This window comes from Ceratosolen solmsi, unplaced genomic scaffold (assembly GCF_000503995.2).
Source record: "Ceratosolen solmsi marchali unplaced genomic scaffold, CerSol_1.0 scaffold57, whole genome shotgun sequence".
In the NCBI taxonomy this organism is placed as follows: Eukaryota; Metazoa; Arthropoda; class Insecta; order Hymenoptera; family Agaonidae; genus Ceratosolen; species Ceratosolen solmsi.
In genome coordinates, this window is record NW_011948427.1 from 3528932 (window position 1) to 3545631 (window position 16700).

General features: G+C 27.9%; 1 protein-coding gene across 1 annotated transcript; it reads left to right on the top strand.

Moving 5' to 3' along the window:
- The first annotated feature begins 572 nt into the window (after nt 1-572).
- On the top strand, nt 573-7622 carry LOC105363432 (uncharacterized). The gene is made up of 3 exons (XM_011501117.1): nt 573-929; nt 6117-6342; nt 7190-7622. The coding sequence occupies exons 1-3, from the start codon at nt 708-710 to the stop codon at nt 7204-7206; spliced, it is 465 nt and encodes a 154-aa protein (XP_011499419.1). The 5' UTR covers nt 573-707; the 3' UTR covers nt 7207-7622.
- The last annotated feature ends 9078 nt before the right edge of the window (nt 7623-16700 follow it).

Below are 16700 nucleotides of genomic sequence, written 5' to 3' on the forward strand. Positions count from 1 at the left end.
GTTATATTTGATAGGATCAAAGCATTCTCGACTAATTTAGTTAAACATTTTGTTATCGCCTGCTGGTGCATGGTAATATGAATTCAAAATATATTGTAAAATAAATGTATGAAGCGGTTATAATTAAAAAGTCATTTATAAGAGTATCACGTGTTTAAGAAATATCGTTACTTTTGCTTAGGTAAAAAAAAAAAATTAAAAAAAAAAAAAACTGAAACTATATTATATATATATATATATATATATATATACAGCTATATAACTTCATTTAGAAATTATGAAAATATTTATCCGGCATTAATTTACGAGCTATTTGAAAATATGTCGTTTTGCGACCACACCAAGCGAAACAAATGAAAATAAATCGATTCCAACACGTAAGCTCAGCACATAGAAGAGAACATGCGTGTCTCGTTCAATTTCCATTAGTCCGAGCATTCGGTAATTTCAGCTATTCCCAAGATCGATTGCCGGCTTTGATAATTTTATTATTATCGAAGCACTGCCGTGAACGCCTAGTTTTATTTAGCTTTCATTCAAAATGCTTTTAAATCACACGTAGTAGAGAAGGCTCGACAAATACACGTGCGGATGCTTTCACAGTGGCATGGTAGCGTAATGGCAATACCTAATGCCAAGTCAATGTCTCCTCGAGCGTGTATGTTCTAGTTAGGATTCCGAGCGAAAATTGACATGGTGTTGGGAGCATGGCGCGGCTATCGTACGAGTGCGACAACTCGACGAAGGGCGGCGAGGACGAGGACGCGGTGAGCAAACCCTTCCCTTGCGCTGCCGATAAGTACTGTTTCTATTGCTGTTGCAATCCCCAATGCTGCTTCGTCATTCAACGCAGACCCCCAAAACATTTTTGGGAAGCCTGGTACTTTTGGCTTAGCGTCGCGCTGCTCGTCGTCATCGTTCTCTCCACGGTAAGTCCCACTTGTCAGCCTGAGCTTTCTTTTGCGAGACGCAATACGATTCGATTATTACCTCTATTCGATGCAACTTGTGGTCGATTGCCTAGTACTTTTTCATAGAGATAATTAAATTAGCGGAGCTCTTATGGTTGAATTTCGTATTTTTGTGGATGGTGAGCCAAAATCATAATTAAATAATTAAATAACAAAAGCTTAGTCGTAGTTAGTAATCGGTGAATTTCGTAATTGTGTATCCCAAGAGTTGTAAAGTATCGATGTATAAATGCAAATATTGTAAAAAGAAAATTATCGTCGATATCGGTTTGTCCGTGTTGTTTAGAAATAAATTTTATGGAATATTATATGGATTATTTTATGTAAACTTTTTATAAAAAAAAAAAAGTAAGTTAATGTCATACTTACTATAAACAATCATAAATTATCGATTTACTATTTTTGTACTTGATGTATTTTATCTAAACGTATAAAAAAGAGAAAAAAAAAACCATCGTCATTGTTATATGATATTTGAACGTATTCGTATCAGATAAAAATAAACTTATATTTTAACGAATAACAATAATAAATCGTAATAAAAATAAATATATAGCCACGAGTATTGTGATTACAGTTTTATTAATATCATTTGATTGAAACAAGTATTTTAGATAATTGTCAGTCTAATTTAATTTATAAATATTAACGATTTAATTGTTATTTCTGTGTTCTCATTGATTATTCTTGCTTCTTTTTATTTATTTATTTATTTATTTATTTTTGTTTTGTTTTGCTTCGTTTATTTTCAAATAATATACAAATGTACGCACGTATTGTTACTTCTTTATTTATTATCGCAGTATAATACATTGAACTATAAAGTAAAGATTTATGATTACTTTAAAATATTTTTTTTTATCAGAAACATTAGTAGAAGCAGTAAAGATATAACAATCATCTGAAATGACGTTAATTTTTGTTTTTTGTTTATTATTTTTTTTTTCTTTAATTTTGTTTCTACTTCAACTCTACTCCATTCGATGTCATAGTAATATTAGAACAAATTAATTATTAATTTGAAATATCTGTAAGATGATAATTAATTTGAATTCTTGCATCTCATCAATACAATATGTTTTTAAATTGGTAAGATTAATTTGGTAAAAATACTTGTTTATAGAGCGTTGCCGCAAAATTATAAACTACAAATGTTTACAAATAAAGTACAAATAATTTTAGTGAAATATTTCAATTGAATAGGTGCATAAATTTTCTATACTAATAATTATATGAAACATGAAAATAAATAGAATTTTGGTGTACAATACTTTTAAAATTCAGAAGACCGAACAACTTTTATTTAATCGAAAAATTATTGTTTATAGAACAAGTAGGCGATCATAAAATTTAACATAATGTACATTTACTGAAAAACTAAATATACTAATATATCGTAATATCCTCAACCTCCGCGTATACGAATAAAAATAACATAAATCGCGTTGCAGTTCAAATATGTAGAAGGAACAACAATTATAGCAGAGTAAATAATACATTTATTGATGTAAAGGTTAAATTAAAAGAACTATTTTAGTATTTACAAATTTTGTAAATGGTTTTTAAGTTTGAAACAAATCTTTATTTAGAAATGTATGTACACAATAAATAGATTGACGAACGACAAAAAATAGAAGAAGCAAATAGCATGAAATATCGAAAGAAAAATATCGATTAGATAATAAATACATGTACAGAGCTTTAAATAATTTCTACGTGAGAATAGGATAATTTCATTGGATATACAATAGAAAACATACATTACTAAAAAACAACTAACTCGTGTCGGGGAAATCCAGTTCTATATTGGTGATAAAAATATCTAAGATTGGTTAAATATTATTAACATTTCAAGGGCATAAATATTACATTGTTAAACAAAATTTATGGTTGAGAAATTATTAGTTAATATGTGAAATTTGTCCTTGATAGAACGTATTTAATAGAAATAATTAAATAATAAATCATTGGATAATAGCTAAAATGAATGTCCAGCTAATTTCTGAATGTTTAGAAATGTTAAATTCATTTAATGATACTGTTTGAAAGAAAACTTTTGCACTGTTTTTTCAAATCTAAAAGTGAAAAATACACGATCTGTAAGAGAAGCTAAAGAGCTCTTTGTAGCATTAAATGACTCATATTATGTAGGCAATCGTGCGAACGTACAGCTTGCAACTCTGCTCGTGAGTGGAAAATAAAGCGAATTCTCCACAACTGCGAATTCAACACACAACACGAGGATGGTTACACGAAATTGTATACATGGTTAAACATCAATAATCAACATACAATAATCAAATCAACGTGCTTGTCACATTTTGAATTGAAAGTTAGAGGCAAAAGAAAGGACTTGTCGGACACGAAGTTTTCTTCTTAGAAATCTTGATTCGAAACAAAGAGATTTCAATCTTTTTCCATGTCTTGCTCAAGAATTACGAATGACATAATGAACAAAAAAAAAAAAAAAAAAAAAAAAAAAAAAATTTTAAAAAAAAAGTCATTATCAATCACTAGTCATTTACTTTTATTTGCTTCTCATTCTTAAAAACTGATAAAAAAAAAAATATATATATATATAATACCTATAAATCTAAAATTATATAGTGCATAAAATTACTATTTATTCGATTCGACATAAAATATTTGTCAAACAGCTTCCAGTTATTAAAGTAAAATTAAACATTTAGACACTATAATAAAGAAAAAAGATGTACAAAAAAATCCATACTATTGTCAAGCATTTAAACGTAACAAATATATCCGAATGTTATTGTATTTGAAATTGTATTTAGAATCAGCATTAAATTATAATTAAAATACTAAGAAATATTAATAAATAAATATAATTAAATAAAAATATTAAAGTGTAAAGAATATTATCGAATATTTTATATTAAATGATAAAAATATGGAACAAGGTACAATGAAAGTAACCTATCTCAGCAGCTTCGCTTGCTCGGTAAAATAATCAGAAGGAAGAGAGAACGAGGGAAAAGTGGTGTGGTGCGGTTAGGAGGGATTGGAATGGGGAAGGGGGGGGCTATGCTGTGCAACGGTATATTTTTGGGGCAACGACAACGTTAACTCAATGTTTGGCGCCATTCTTGCCTGAATTAAGCACTACACCTTTAAGCATCGGAACTGACCAAGAATTTTAGTTTCGACTTATAATATTGTTATTACAATACGGTAATGTTTTATAGAAGCTCCGTTTTATTGAATATCATTCCATATGTGATATTCATTAAAAAATATTCTTCCGCGAGTAACTTTAAAAGCTGCGATTTCAAACACTTTACAGAAAATTATGTTTATCTTTTATTGCATTTTTAATTTTATCAAACAATAGCGATACAATACCATTAGCTTTTAATAAATGAAAAGCACTTACTCTCGTTTCGAGAATCCTTTTTCCCTTTAAGGATCAACACCCTTGTTTGTTTTTATGCTGATGGGATATTCGTGAAAGAGAAAAAAAAAACTTGTCACACTTTTGTTTTTTCGAATAAGGTACTGCCAATGAATTTTTATCGATAGTCCTCTGTTGTTAGATAAATAAGAAGACTACAATTTGTTGAGTTTCTTAGAATATATCAGAAAACTAATTGGCAGTTAGTTTGCTTTACATGTATATTCAGAAATAAACCTCAATATTTTAACGTAACATTTATAAATTAAAAGCTTATGTTTAAATATCCCCTAATATAATTAATTTATTAATTTTCAAATAAGGATAATAAAAGATCATTGTTAAAATATGAAATTACAATTTTAATTACAATTTATTTAATACCACACACACGCGCGCGCGCGCGCGCGCACGCACACACACATGTATATATATATATATATATATATATTAGTATATGTATTTAATAATATGATATCAAAATTAAATATAAATTACTGCTTTTATTTTTTAATGAAATAAATAAAAAAGGTACTTTACACTAAAAACACACAAATTTTGAAAAATACAATACTAAATATGTCTGTTGATTCGTATTGATATACATTAATAATAATACGTATCCTATACTACAGGTGTAAAAATATTAAGTCAACTAATTAGTTTTCTTTTAAACGGTAAATGATGAAATATTTCTAAATTTCAATTTATTTCTCCAATTTGTTCATCAAATTTATTTTTTATTTGTTTGTGTGTAACGATATTTACCGTTATAATTGAAAAATTGTAATAAAATGTATTATCGCTGGGAGGTTACAAATACCTAAATATCTTTATATTTCTTTTCATGTAAAATATCGAAAAATTAAACTAAATATTGATTTTAATCGATAGTATGCCATAATAATGATTTTATTTTTATGAAATATTATAGTTATAAGTCTGTAATAAAACAATATATATAAGGATAAATTATTTATGAGTTGTATTAAATTTGAGAGTGTATTCAAGTAATTTACTTTAAATTAAATATGTATTTTTATGAAATTATCTAATATCATAAAGAATTATTTTATAAGAATTAATTATTTTTATTTAATGTATAAAATAAATTAACAAGTTTGTTATACATTATCTATTTAAAATGATAAAGTAAATGTATAAAGATAATCAATGTTTATAGAAAGTTAGATCTATATCTATGATCATACATCTATGACAAATTGTTATTAAAGCAAGAAAAGATGGAAATAATCGATGGACGAAAATTAATGCACATTCGTGTTAATTGAAATACAACTATAAATAATTGTATAGTTTATTTACGACATTCTAATATATATGTTTACAGAATTATTTTCTATTTGTAAAAAGTCTATTCAGTCTATTGAAATAAAGAGAAAGAAAAATATTGCTATTAAGTACGAAGACGATTAGTTTTTAATGTTCCCATTTCTATTTGAGTAAATATTTGAAATCGATCGATCACTCGAATATTGAGTGCGTAATAAAAGAAGGAGATTAAAGCGATCGGTTGTCTAATCATTGCCTTACTTTAAATTTGAAACGGAAAGCAATCTCTCTCGCTTCTCTCTCTCTCTCTCTCTCTCTCTCTCTCTCTCTCTCTCTCTCGATCCATTTGTCTCTAATTTTAAATCCCGTGCGAGCCCATAAAGTATACGCGAAAGCCGAGCCACACGTAAATGCTGGCCGTTTGTTTCAAAAAAACAAAGGTGGGAACGTACGTCGTGACTAACTGCAAGCAGAATCTCCAGGCGATTGGCTACAGCATCAGCGTCGGCCGGAATAATCGAAGCTCCTTGTTCAGCGGCCGCAGGCAAAACGAGTTACAAGGGAACAGGAACGAGATTTCCATAAATATAATACCAACCTCAGCCGTTATACCGACGCATAGGAAAATTATGCTCATGGCCCCGCAACCGAGCTGCGCTCACTTAAGTAAGTTTACACAAGACGAGGAAAAAGGATATCCGATTGACCGATGAATAAATGTAACATCGCTCGGCCTGGTTTATTTTCTCGCGCCCCAGACGAACATTTTGAATCGCGTTGTTAAACAGTTTCTTTTACGATGACGTATCTTGGAAAATGCACAATATGCCACCTTCTGAAAGATAAGCATTGAAAATCGGCACCGTCGTGTATGGCCTACAATTTTTAATTAAACACTTATTGTTATTGTTCGTTGCCGATATGGAATTATAATTATTCTAGTTTTTATAGCATACGCGAGGGTACGCGACATATTATTCAGCGAATTTCCATAGATCCTTTCTTGGCGTCTGTTTTCTTTTCAGTCTCAGTAATCAAGAAAGACTTTCCCTTAATGTTTAAAGCATTTGCTATATATCGCTACAATCCTATAAATCCCCAACGGTTTAACTGTCGGCGAAAATGCTCCAGTGCCGTTAATATCTTTTATGCAAAACCATTAATTTTAACAATTTTCATTTTGTAATTTTAATCGTCAATTATAATCGGAGGACTTATATAACGCAATAAATTAACCAATAAATTAATCCTGCTAATATAATCGTCTTAAATAACATTATATTGATGATATAACAATATATACAACGCATAATGATTTTAAATAATTAAACATTTGTACGATAATTGCCACTGGCAATTAAATATTTATCCTTGAAGTCTAAATTCTAAATATGTACTTAAGACACAATTTTATGAAGAATAAGCGGTTTTCGTCGTGTTCGCACTCGTACGTGTAGTTTTCGTCGAATAAATTATCAACAGATACTAACATGTAATTTTTGACAATTTTCAGCTCCAATCGTCGCATGACCTTTCACCAAGCCCTCAAGAATTAAAAAACCTTTATGGTTGAAACCTCGACTCCGTAAGATCGAAATCATAATCGCCGAGGGCCGATACTTTACATCAAAAATGCCGCTTCCAGCATGCGAATCCGCAAACTATAAAAGATCCCTCGTGAAGTGAAAAAGAAAGCCAGCGAGACTGACGCGATAAAACTACGCAGTGCAAACAAGCGGAAGGCGAAGCTGCGGCGCGTTGAAGAACGACGGGATGGTTACGTCCTTGTCCAAGAGTCTATGATTACGAGAAAGCGGCACATCTTTCACTTTGTACTTTCGAGAGAAGCGCCTTGGCGCTTCACGAGTCCTCTCCTCCATTTTCTCATCATCATCACCCTCGTCCTCTTCCTCGGCTTCTTCTACTTTCGTACCTGTGATCTTACGGCAATCTTAATAATAATAAAAAAAAAAAAAAAAAAAAAAAAAAAAAAAAAAAAAAAAAAAAAAAAAAAAATACGATTACGATGATGAAACGAACCACGGAGCTTTCGTACGGTTGCATTGACTATGCATTCTGAGGTAAACTTTTTCCCTTGTTTAGTAAAAGCCATTTATTATGAATCAATTCAAAATACAAAGTTTAACAACTCCTTACGTACGTTTTTTTCTTAAAATATAAATACCCATTCTAAGTTAGATTTTTACGACATTGGGTTATTATTATTATTATTGTCCCTTCGCATTTATTATTACGATAAAATAAAAATAATAATATTCATTTTAATCTAATTAATTTAATTTTATTTTTAATATCTAGAATAATCGATAGAGGTTGTTTAAATTTTAAGTTTTTAAATCATTAGTAAATTCTGATGAATGTATGTTATTATACAGGAGAAAGTGATTGCTCGTGTCAAGGTAATTAATAATAATTTGTTTATTATTTATTACGATAGATATTCAAGGACTTAATATAACATATTCGACTCTGAACTTCATTAATATATGTCTAATTTGCATTTATCATTTATTTTTAAGCTTTTATAAAAGCACGAGGACGGTGTGACGTAGTAATTGAAGCCATCGTAAGAAGTAATATGGATCAATGGAAAGATTAAAGTTAATAAAAAGGAGTCGGGAGACCGAACGAAGACCAAAAGGGGAATACGTGCCGGACTGAACACAACTCTCATTATCAATTAAGAAGACATGCTGATATCGCACGTAGAGTAATAGCGAACACAATTGACCGAACTTTGCGCTTACTGCTTCTTCGCTTGATCATCGCTCTTAGTAAATGAAATTAATAAACGAGGATAGTACGAAAGTAGATAGGTAAGAATGACAAATTTGCCATTGTCTTTTAAGCTTGAGAGAGCAATACTGACGCTATGTAACTTTATTCGTCATTTTATTATGTTTAGATGTAGACGTGTAGAGAGAAAGTCATATGCGTATAAATCATATGATCGGATAAAAATATCGTGCGTTAATTGTGAAAGAGAAACGTAGTTGATAGCTGTCAAAAGAGTTTAAATAGTCGAAATGATTTCTATAATTAAGTTGAATAATTAAGTTTAATTGTTGAAAATGCGCGTTAATTGTTTAAATTAATTTTAACCATATAATTTGTCGATAATTATGGTTGAAGATAATTTGCACGTTCGTGGCATTTGATTAGATAACGTTATAATAATATTATCTTCCATAATACAATGAAACATGAAATTATATATTTTCTCATTAATCGATAACTTTCGCATCGCTTATTACTGAATGTTTATGAAAACGAACACTGGACTATCGTCTGAACAATAAATGATAAAATAAGTTGCAATGGAATTAGCGAAATGCTTTTTATACATTGATGAAATTTTCTTTTTAGGCATTCTCTGCTCTCACTCTTTACGAGCACAAAGGGTCATACAGGTTTAAAAGATCCGAAAAGATAGATAGAGTCGGCGAGTTAATTAAAACTGGGCAATCGCATCGCCATAGAAGTCGCGACGCGGATGAAAATACCGAAGGATCGTTTATTCCTTATCGTGATTCGACCTTTATTCGCGCTCGACTTTTATCCTCCGTCGTACCGAGTCTTATCTCATTATCTACTTGCAATTTTTACGAGTCGGTATTTCTTCCTCCCGTTCCTTGATAAGTATGCTCGCTTTGGTTTTTGCGCGGTGATTATTGCTTGCTCAGGAAAAACGAAAGTTCAAATGTACGGACAATTAGGGTTCGATCATTTTAATGTCAATTAGAACGGTGTGTTAAATTATTATACAATGTTTAATCTTGTCGTAACGCGTACTAAAAGTTATTTATTTTATAATAGATTTAGGAAAATTAGCAGTAAAACTCATTAAGCATGAATTTCTATATTAACAATCAAGAGTAAATACATCGGAGAAACAGGTATGAGTTTTAAATAATTTAAAAATAAAAATTATTTAAAAGTGTTTTAAAATTATACAAGTATTTTAAAAATAAAAATTATTCCAAGAAATTTGTTAGTATTAAGTTAATCATATGTTCAATAAGATTTCAAATATATAATTTTATCCAAAAAAAAACGTTCCGACCCCATGAACATGGACGACGAAGAGCATGAAAAAGTAGTCTACGATGTTTTATATAAGATAATTTATGCATTAAGATCTTTCGTAATTACTGGGTATACAGGTCCTTGATATTTAATTGCTCATTGTAGAACAAAATTACGTGGCAAGTGGCGTTTAGAATTATATTTATTGCATTTTATAATGTACTGAAAATAATGAGTGATGTTATGAAATCAAACGTGTAATAAAACAGGAACAAAATTTGTTGTCTTAAAAACTCCTATTAGAAATTTTTCTTATACACTTGTATATTTAAGTTAAATAATTACGACATCGGAGAGACCAAAATTATTTTACGAAAAAAACGTAATTTTTCTGTTTTATCGAATTTTTTTACGTCAGTTGTATTGTTCGTAGAAGAGTAAAGTTAATCATAATAGAGATGACACTTGTAATTATTGTATTTAAATTTTAAATTAACAGTACTTTGTAATTAGTACGATAGACTTTTTTCTGTAATAAATATTTATTGTAACTATGCATCTATTATTCTTAGATATTATAATTTTATTTTTTCTAACATTTAATTATTCATATACAACTAATATTATATATTATTAATTGTAATCTTATTTTACACTCATACAACATGGCGGCTGATTATCATAATGATATAAATAATGCTAAAGTATAACTTAAAATATCAGACATTGTATAATATTAATCAATATTAATTCATGTAGTTGTGGTAATTTCATAATAACTTGAATTTAACTTGAAAATATCAATATTTACATTTATACTATAATTATTGAATAGAATTGAATTGGTTAAACTGCCGTGAGCAATCGTGTCGACGAGTTAAAAGAGCAGCAAATTCTTTCGTCTGGAAATGAATTCTTACGTATGAGTGACGCAAACATTAATTAGAGAGAGAGAGAGAGAGAGAGAGAGAGAGAACAATCGTTCAACTTTTTATTAAAGTTTCACTTTTTGCATTCCTATTAATTGAGTCGCGTTACATTTAGGTCAGTTACTGATGTGTCACTATTGTAAGAAAAGAACTTATATATTCTTTGCTTATTCTTATTGATTTTATATTATAGTAATTTGTTAGCAATTGTTTTAGAAAAACAAACAAAACAAAACAAAAAATACATTCGTTCGGCAAAAATATGAAGTACTTATGACTTTAAGCTATTGTATTTGCTGAGTAGATTATCTTGGAGTGAATAATTATACTCCACTTCGATCAGGTATTATATATATATAAAAATGAGAATAATATAATTTATTCATAGAATATTTCGGGTGCCTTTATTTCACAAAAGAATAACTAAAAAGTCATTACCCATTAAAGGCAGCAGTTTAAAAAGTGCTTTAAATACACATAGCCAACTAACTGTAATAAAGAAAAGTGATTTGCCTCTTAATTATTCGCGTGGTTGTCATTTCCCTTTGTGATTCATCGATAGAACGTGCTTAGGACTGAACAGTGATGCACATACATGCATAACAAGGAGAGGAATCTGGATGAAGAGTATGAGGACGATAAGCCCCAGCGCCGATAAAATAATCCACCCTGAGCGTGGAGCGGAGAGAGGGAAGTTTAACGTGTATGCAGCCACGTGCGTGTAGAGTGTAGAGTCCAGTCGACAGGATTCGTAATTAGGTAGATAAAGGTGATTTTTAATGTTGCCGATGCGATATGGAGACGGAGGGACGTTACACGATTCAGTTTTAATTGCCGTAGTCTTGTTCGAAATTTTTATTTTTTGGTTCGTCTCGCTTTTTAGATACTTCCCGGAATTAATCGAGTGGGGGATTACTTTAATTGAGGGGTACTTTATGGATTGAGCTAGATACTTACTTACGACGATCGAACATTGTTTTAAGAATTTTCATGATAATCGATTATTTGTTAAGATATTAAAATTCAACTATTGGTTATAATATATTTATAATTCTAGTTTCCAATCAATATAATTATATATGAGCGAAGTTTTTTCTCTTATACTCGAATTATTAATTATGAAAATTTGAGAAAATTAGCAAATATTGAGTTTCAGGTAATTAATTAGTTTAAAAGAAATTTGTCATTTGAAATAAACTTTATATCCAATTAAATTGAATGTTTGAATTATATCAAGAGTATTTTCAATAATATGTCCATCAGTATATCTCTATATGTAAAATATGGGAATATAAAGATGAATTCAACACAAGTTTTATTAAAAAATATTCTAAATTCCATATTCATACTAATATAATGCTAATGTAATGCCCTTAATAAGTATTAAAGGTGTCCGAGTTATTCTTCTATATTCTTTTATAAGAATACTATTCTTCATCTTCTATTTTATAACAACTTATCCCATATTATTTATTATTCCATGGTCTATTTAAGTAATTTGTAGCCTCCGATAATGATATATATATTTCATATTTGGATATGACACGTGTTTATGTAATTACAAAAGCTAAATATACCTTATTTTCAAATAAAATTTTTGAGTATTTAGAAGTTTTTTTATTCTAGCTTATGAGGCATGTAAAAGAGAATGGAAGACACTAGATATTTTTCATGAATGCAAACTGGAGGCGAATCTTTTCCAATTATTTTGATCTAGTCGTATCTAGTTTTCAAATTCTCTACTTTCCTCTCCATGTGTGATACATTTCATTTTTAATAGAATCGAAAGCCGCAGTATTATAATACCAACTATGCCTAACATAATATGATTTGTCTCTTATCAAATCTCAAAATAAAATGATTTTACTTATCAAATCAATTTATGTATTAAATTATTGTAAACTTTCTTTTTAAAAATTAAAATAAATTTATCAAGTAATTGTATCGATTTTCTTTAATTAAGAGTAGCATATTATAAAATATGACTCTATTGTGATTTATATATAAATTTTTTTTAAGCAATTATCAGCTAATATAACAATATCTTTGATTGAATTGAGATTTCAAATAGACAATATAGAAAAATAATTTTTTTTCATTTTCATATTGTATAAAAATAAAAATAATAAAAGTATTAATTGGTAAATTAATATTAACGTGGATTTTTCATAAATAAATGAACATTCTTTTATCAAACCGTATCATTTATTATTGATTTGCAATTTATTTATTAAATATTAATGTGATATTATTATATATTATTTACACCCCCTCACTCTACACACAGATACCCGCACATACACATATACAAAATATATTATTTTTATTCGGTAACTTTTAATTATATATTTCTTCTTATAAAATAATTATTTTTAAATCACGAAGTATTAAACTACATAGAATACTAGAAATTACAAACGTTTATTTTCCATAAAATCATTTCTTTACTCCAAGAACTCCTTTTGCATATGCGCGTGTGTGTGTGTGCGTGTGTGTGTGTGTGTGCGTGCGTGCGTGCGTGCGTGCGTGCGTGCGTGCGTGCGTGTGTGTGTGTTGAATTCTCCAGGGAAGTATGATTCTATTGCGCATTATACTGTTTTATGCTTGCAGTAACCATAAATTTAATGTATATGAGTATACTATATGCATTCATCTGAGTAACAATGCGTGTTGTCTTATGGTATGGTCTATTGAACAAACTTGGAATCCACGTTATTTTATACGAGAAAAAGATACAACTTTCGCAAGCGCTCATCATTAACGACATACGAAGTAACGGATACTAATATTATGCTATTCAGGTTCATAAATAATTAATGCAGTGTAATTTATTAGATGTGATCATAAACATAATAATAATTCCTAAAAATAAACTTTCAGTTTACAGGAAATAATTATAGATTTGTAATACAAAACTATTATTTTAGTTCAATTAATCATAATTTAATGTTTTGTATAAAGCTGTATAAGCTCATGATATTATTGTGTATAAGTCTATCTTTCGTGAATACTGGATTTTTTTTTTTAAATATAATCGGACGAAAACAAAAAATATAATACCTGCCTAGTATGCCTTAAGCCGTCCTGCCAAGCTGAAGTCGACAGTTACTTATGTTAAACTGATAATTTACTTAATGACGATTTATATTTATCTGATAAAATCCGGAATCAAATGAAAGTTAAAAAAAAAAAAAATGGAGAAAAAAAGCAATTGTTACTATGATTTTGACATAGCTATTTTCAATTTTTAACAATATCTTTAAAAATTGCATTTTGAAAAATAACTCAATACAGTTTATTATAGGATATCGAAATTTGATTGAAAAAAATACGTATACATGTACATATATTAACCGTAATATATATATGAAGCAAATTCTCATAAACAATTTCATATATTCATAATATTTATAGTTTTGCATTATTAAACGATTTTTTATTTCATTCATTTTAAGAATAAATGGAAAATATTAAATAAACTCCGTCCTATTTTATAATCAATTGCAATTCAGTCTTTCCTATAAGAATGCGAATTCATGAGTCATAGGCAAGACATGCGAGCGAATAAAATTGAAGAGACAGATGTTTCGCGATCACTTTCCCGACTCGCCAAACTGCACTCACATTGATTATAACAAATAAATGAAGGGATTCGAGGTTTGATAATTCAATTGACTCGAGACACTCCGCTACTCGAATACATTGAAGTGTTCAAATGTATTCGATATGTTCTGTCTCATTATACCAATATTTCGCGCACCAGAAAGGAAAATAGTCTTTATCAAATAAAAAATGATTCAATAATCTTTACCTTCCATTAAAAGAAAAATATTCTTATCGTTATTGTTGCTCTTATTGTCGTTATTATTGTTTGGTATTATTATTATTGTTGTTGTTATTATTATTGTTATTATAACGTTGCTATATAGAATATACAATTTACAGATATAAAGTTATATTTTTTTTTATATTTGATACGTGTAATAAGTATAAAAAAGTATATTAACGAATTTGAAAAATCAATTTTTTTATTTTAAACGAAATTTAATTGCAAAAGATTTATCACACATCAAGTGGTTTATCAGTTAAAACCACACATTTAATATGTATAATATGTATTTCAATAAATTACTTTCTATTATTAATATATTTTAGAATGAAATATATCATTGACTTCCCCAATGGAAAAAAATGTTTTTTTTTATTATTTAAAAAAACTTAATGAGATATTAAAAGTCTTCAAAATATTTGATAATGATTTTTCGATAAAAATGCGTGAATATTTTATTTTCCTATTAATTTAATGAGCTTGTCTCCTTTAAATTTCACAATACATTGCTTTAAAAGAAGTTGTTGCTACTTAATTGCTTACAAGACTACATAAGTTATCTTTCTTTTCTTGTACATGCATGTTATTATAAAATTGATAAAATTAATTCACCAAGGTAATTTCAGCTTTATTAATTTTTTTTCATTCTCTTATTAAGCTAATAAATTCCAAGATCGAATACTTGGGCTATTTTCAATGGTCAAGCTATATAATCGAATTGACAACACTTTAAAATAATTTGCTTTAGTATTGAATATGCTTGGTGCTTTACTTATCTGTAATCTATACTATTAGCCAGATAATTTTGCGAGATTATAAAAAAGACTTGATGTACGTTTTCTGTACAACAGTCTTATTTTTATATAGCACACATAAATTTTGTTTTCATTAAATTTCGCCTACAGTTCATCTTTTTTTTATACACATACAACTAAACATCTAAGACGAGTAAAAAATTTTAACTTAAATTTTTTAAACTACACATTAAACCAATGAGAAAATTTAACAAAAATAAATAAATAATTTAATGTATCGCATTTATGTATATCTATATATATATATATATATATATATATATATATATATATATATATATAAAAAAATATTATACCTGCTATATTTTAAATAATTTACCTGCTACATTTTAAAGATTTTTTGGCTTATATTATACCTTATATATTTTCTTAAAAGTTAAAGCAAAAGTGTAGCTTCGTTACTTCATTTAAATTTATTGTAATTAATGTTCATCGCGTATGTTCACCTTTAATAATGGTATGAATTTTTCATGAACTATTTTTGTTGTTTATTTTTATTCAACGTTCTTTCATTTTTCATAATTTTCAGAGAAGAAATTGATAATTATACGAGGTGAATAAGGTATGTGTATAAGCATCTTTCTGACATTTCCTTTATATTTATTAAATATTTTGAAATCTTCACGTTTTAACAAATTCATATATAATCAAATTATTTTAATATCAATACAATTGATTGTTAAAATTAAATATTTATTTCTATACAATAGATTTTTGAACGAAATTTCCTTAATATTATTGGCATATTTAAATATAACTAATATAAGATTCAAAGACTTTTTTATTTATGTTTATAAAAAAATAGTTAGAATTAAAAAATTTTAATTTATTAGTTATTAATATTATTTACGTAATAATTTAATAATAAATCTCTGTGGACATTAACATAAAAGCATTTATTCATACATATTGTACAGAAAAGTTTTTATCATCCTTTTAAGATGATGATTTGATTTTACTTCTATGAATCAATTAATTTGATTTTCCAAGTAGAGTAATTAAAGTATGTAAATAATAGGCAAGAAGTTTTGAAAAATTACGTGAGATATAATGTATTACAAGCATTATTTATATTATTTTTTAAGTATTCAAAATGTTATTTAAAATATTTCTTTTATAACTATGTATTATTAAACTATGTATTAATAAACGGTTTTACAAAAAAAATTGCCCTTTTTTGTATAATGGAAATCACAAATTTTTAGTACATATGACGATTAGAATTTTACGAAATGCGCAATTAGTTCACACTTTAAAAAATAGTTCGTCGACTTCATTATAAAAGCATGAATAAAAAAAAATTGACATTATAGACATTTTAAAATTTTGTAAACAAAATCTTTGAAGTGCTCCTTATTGAAACGTTATGTTTTCCAATAAATTAAGAAACTTTAGAGTGGCTAC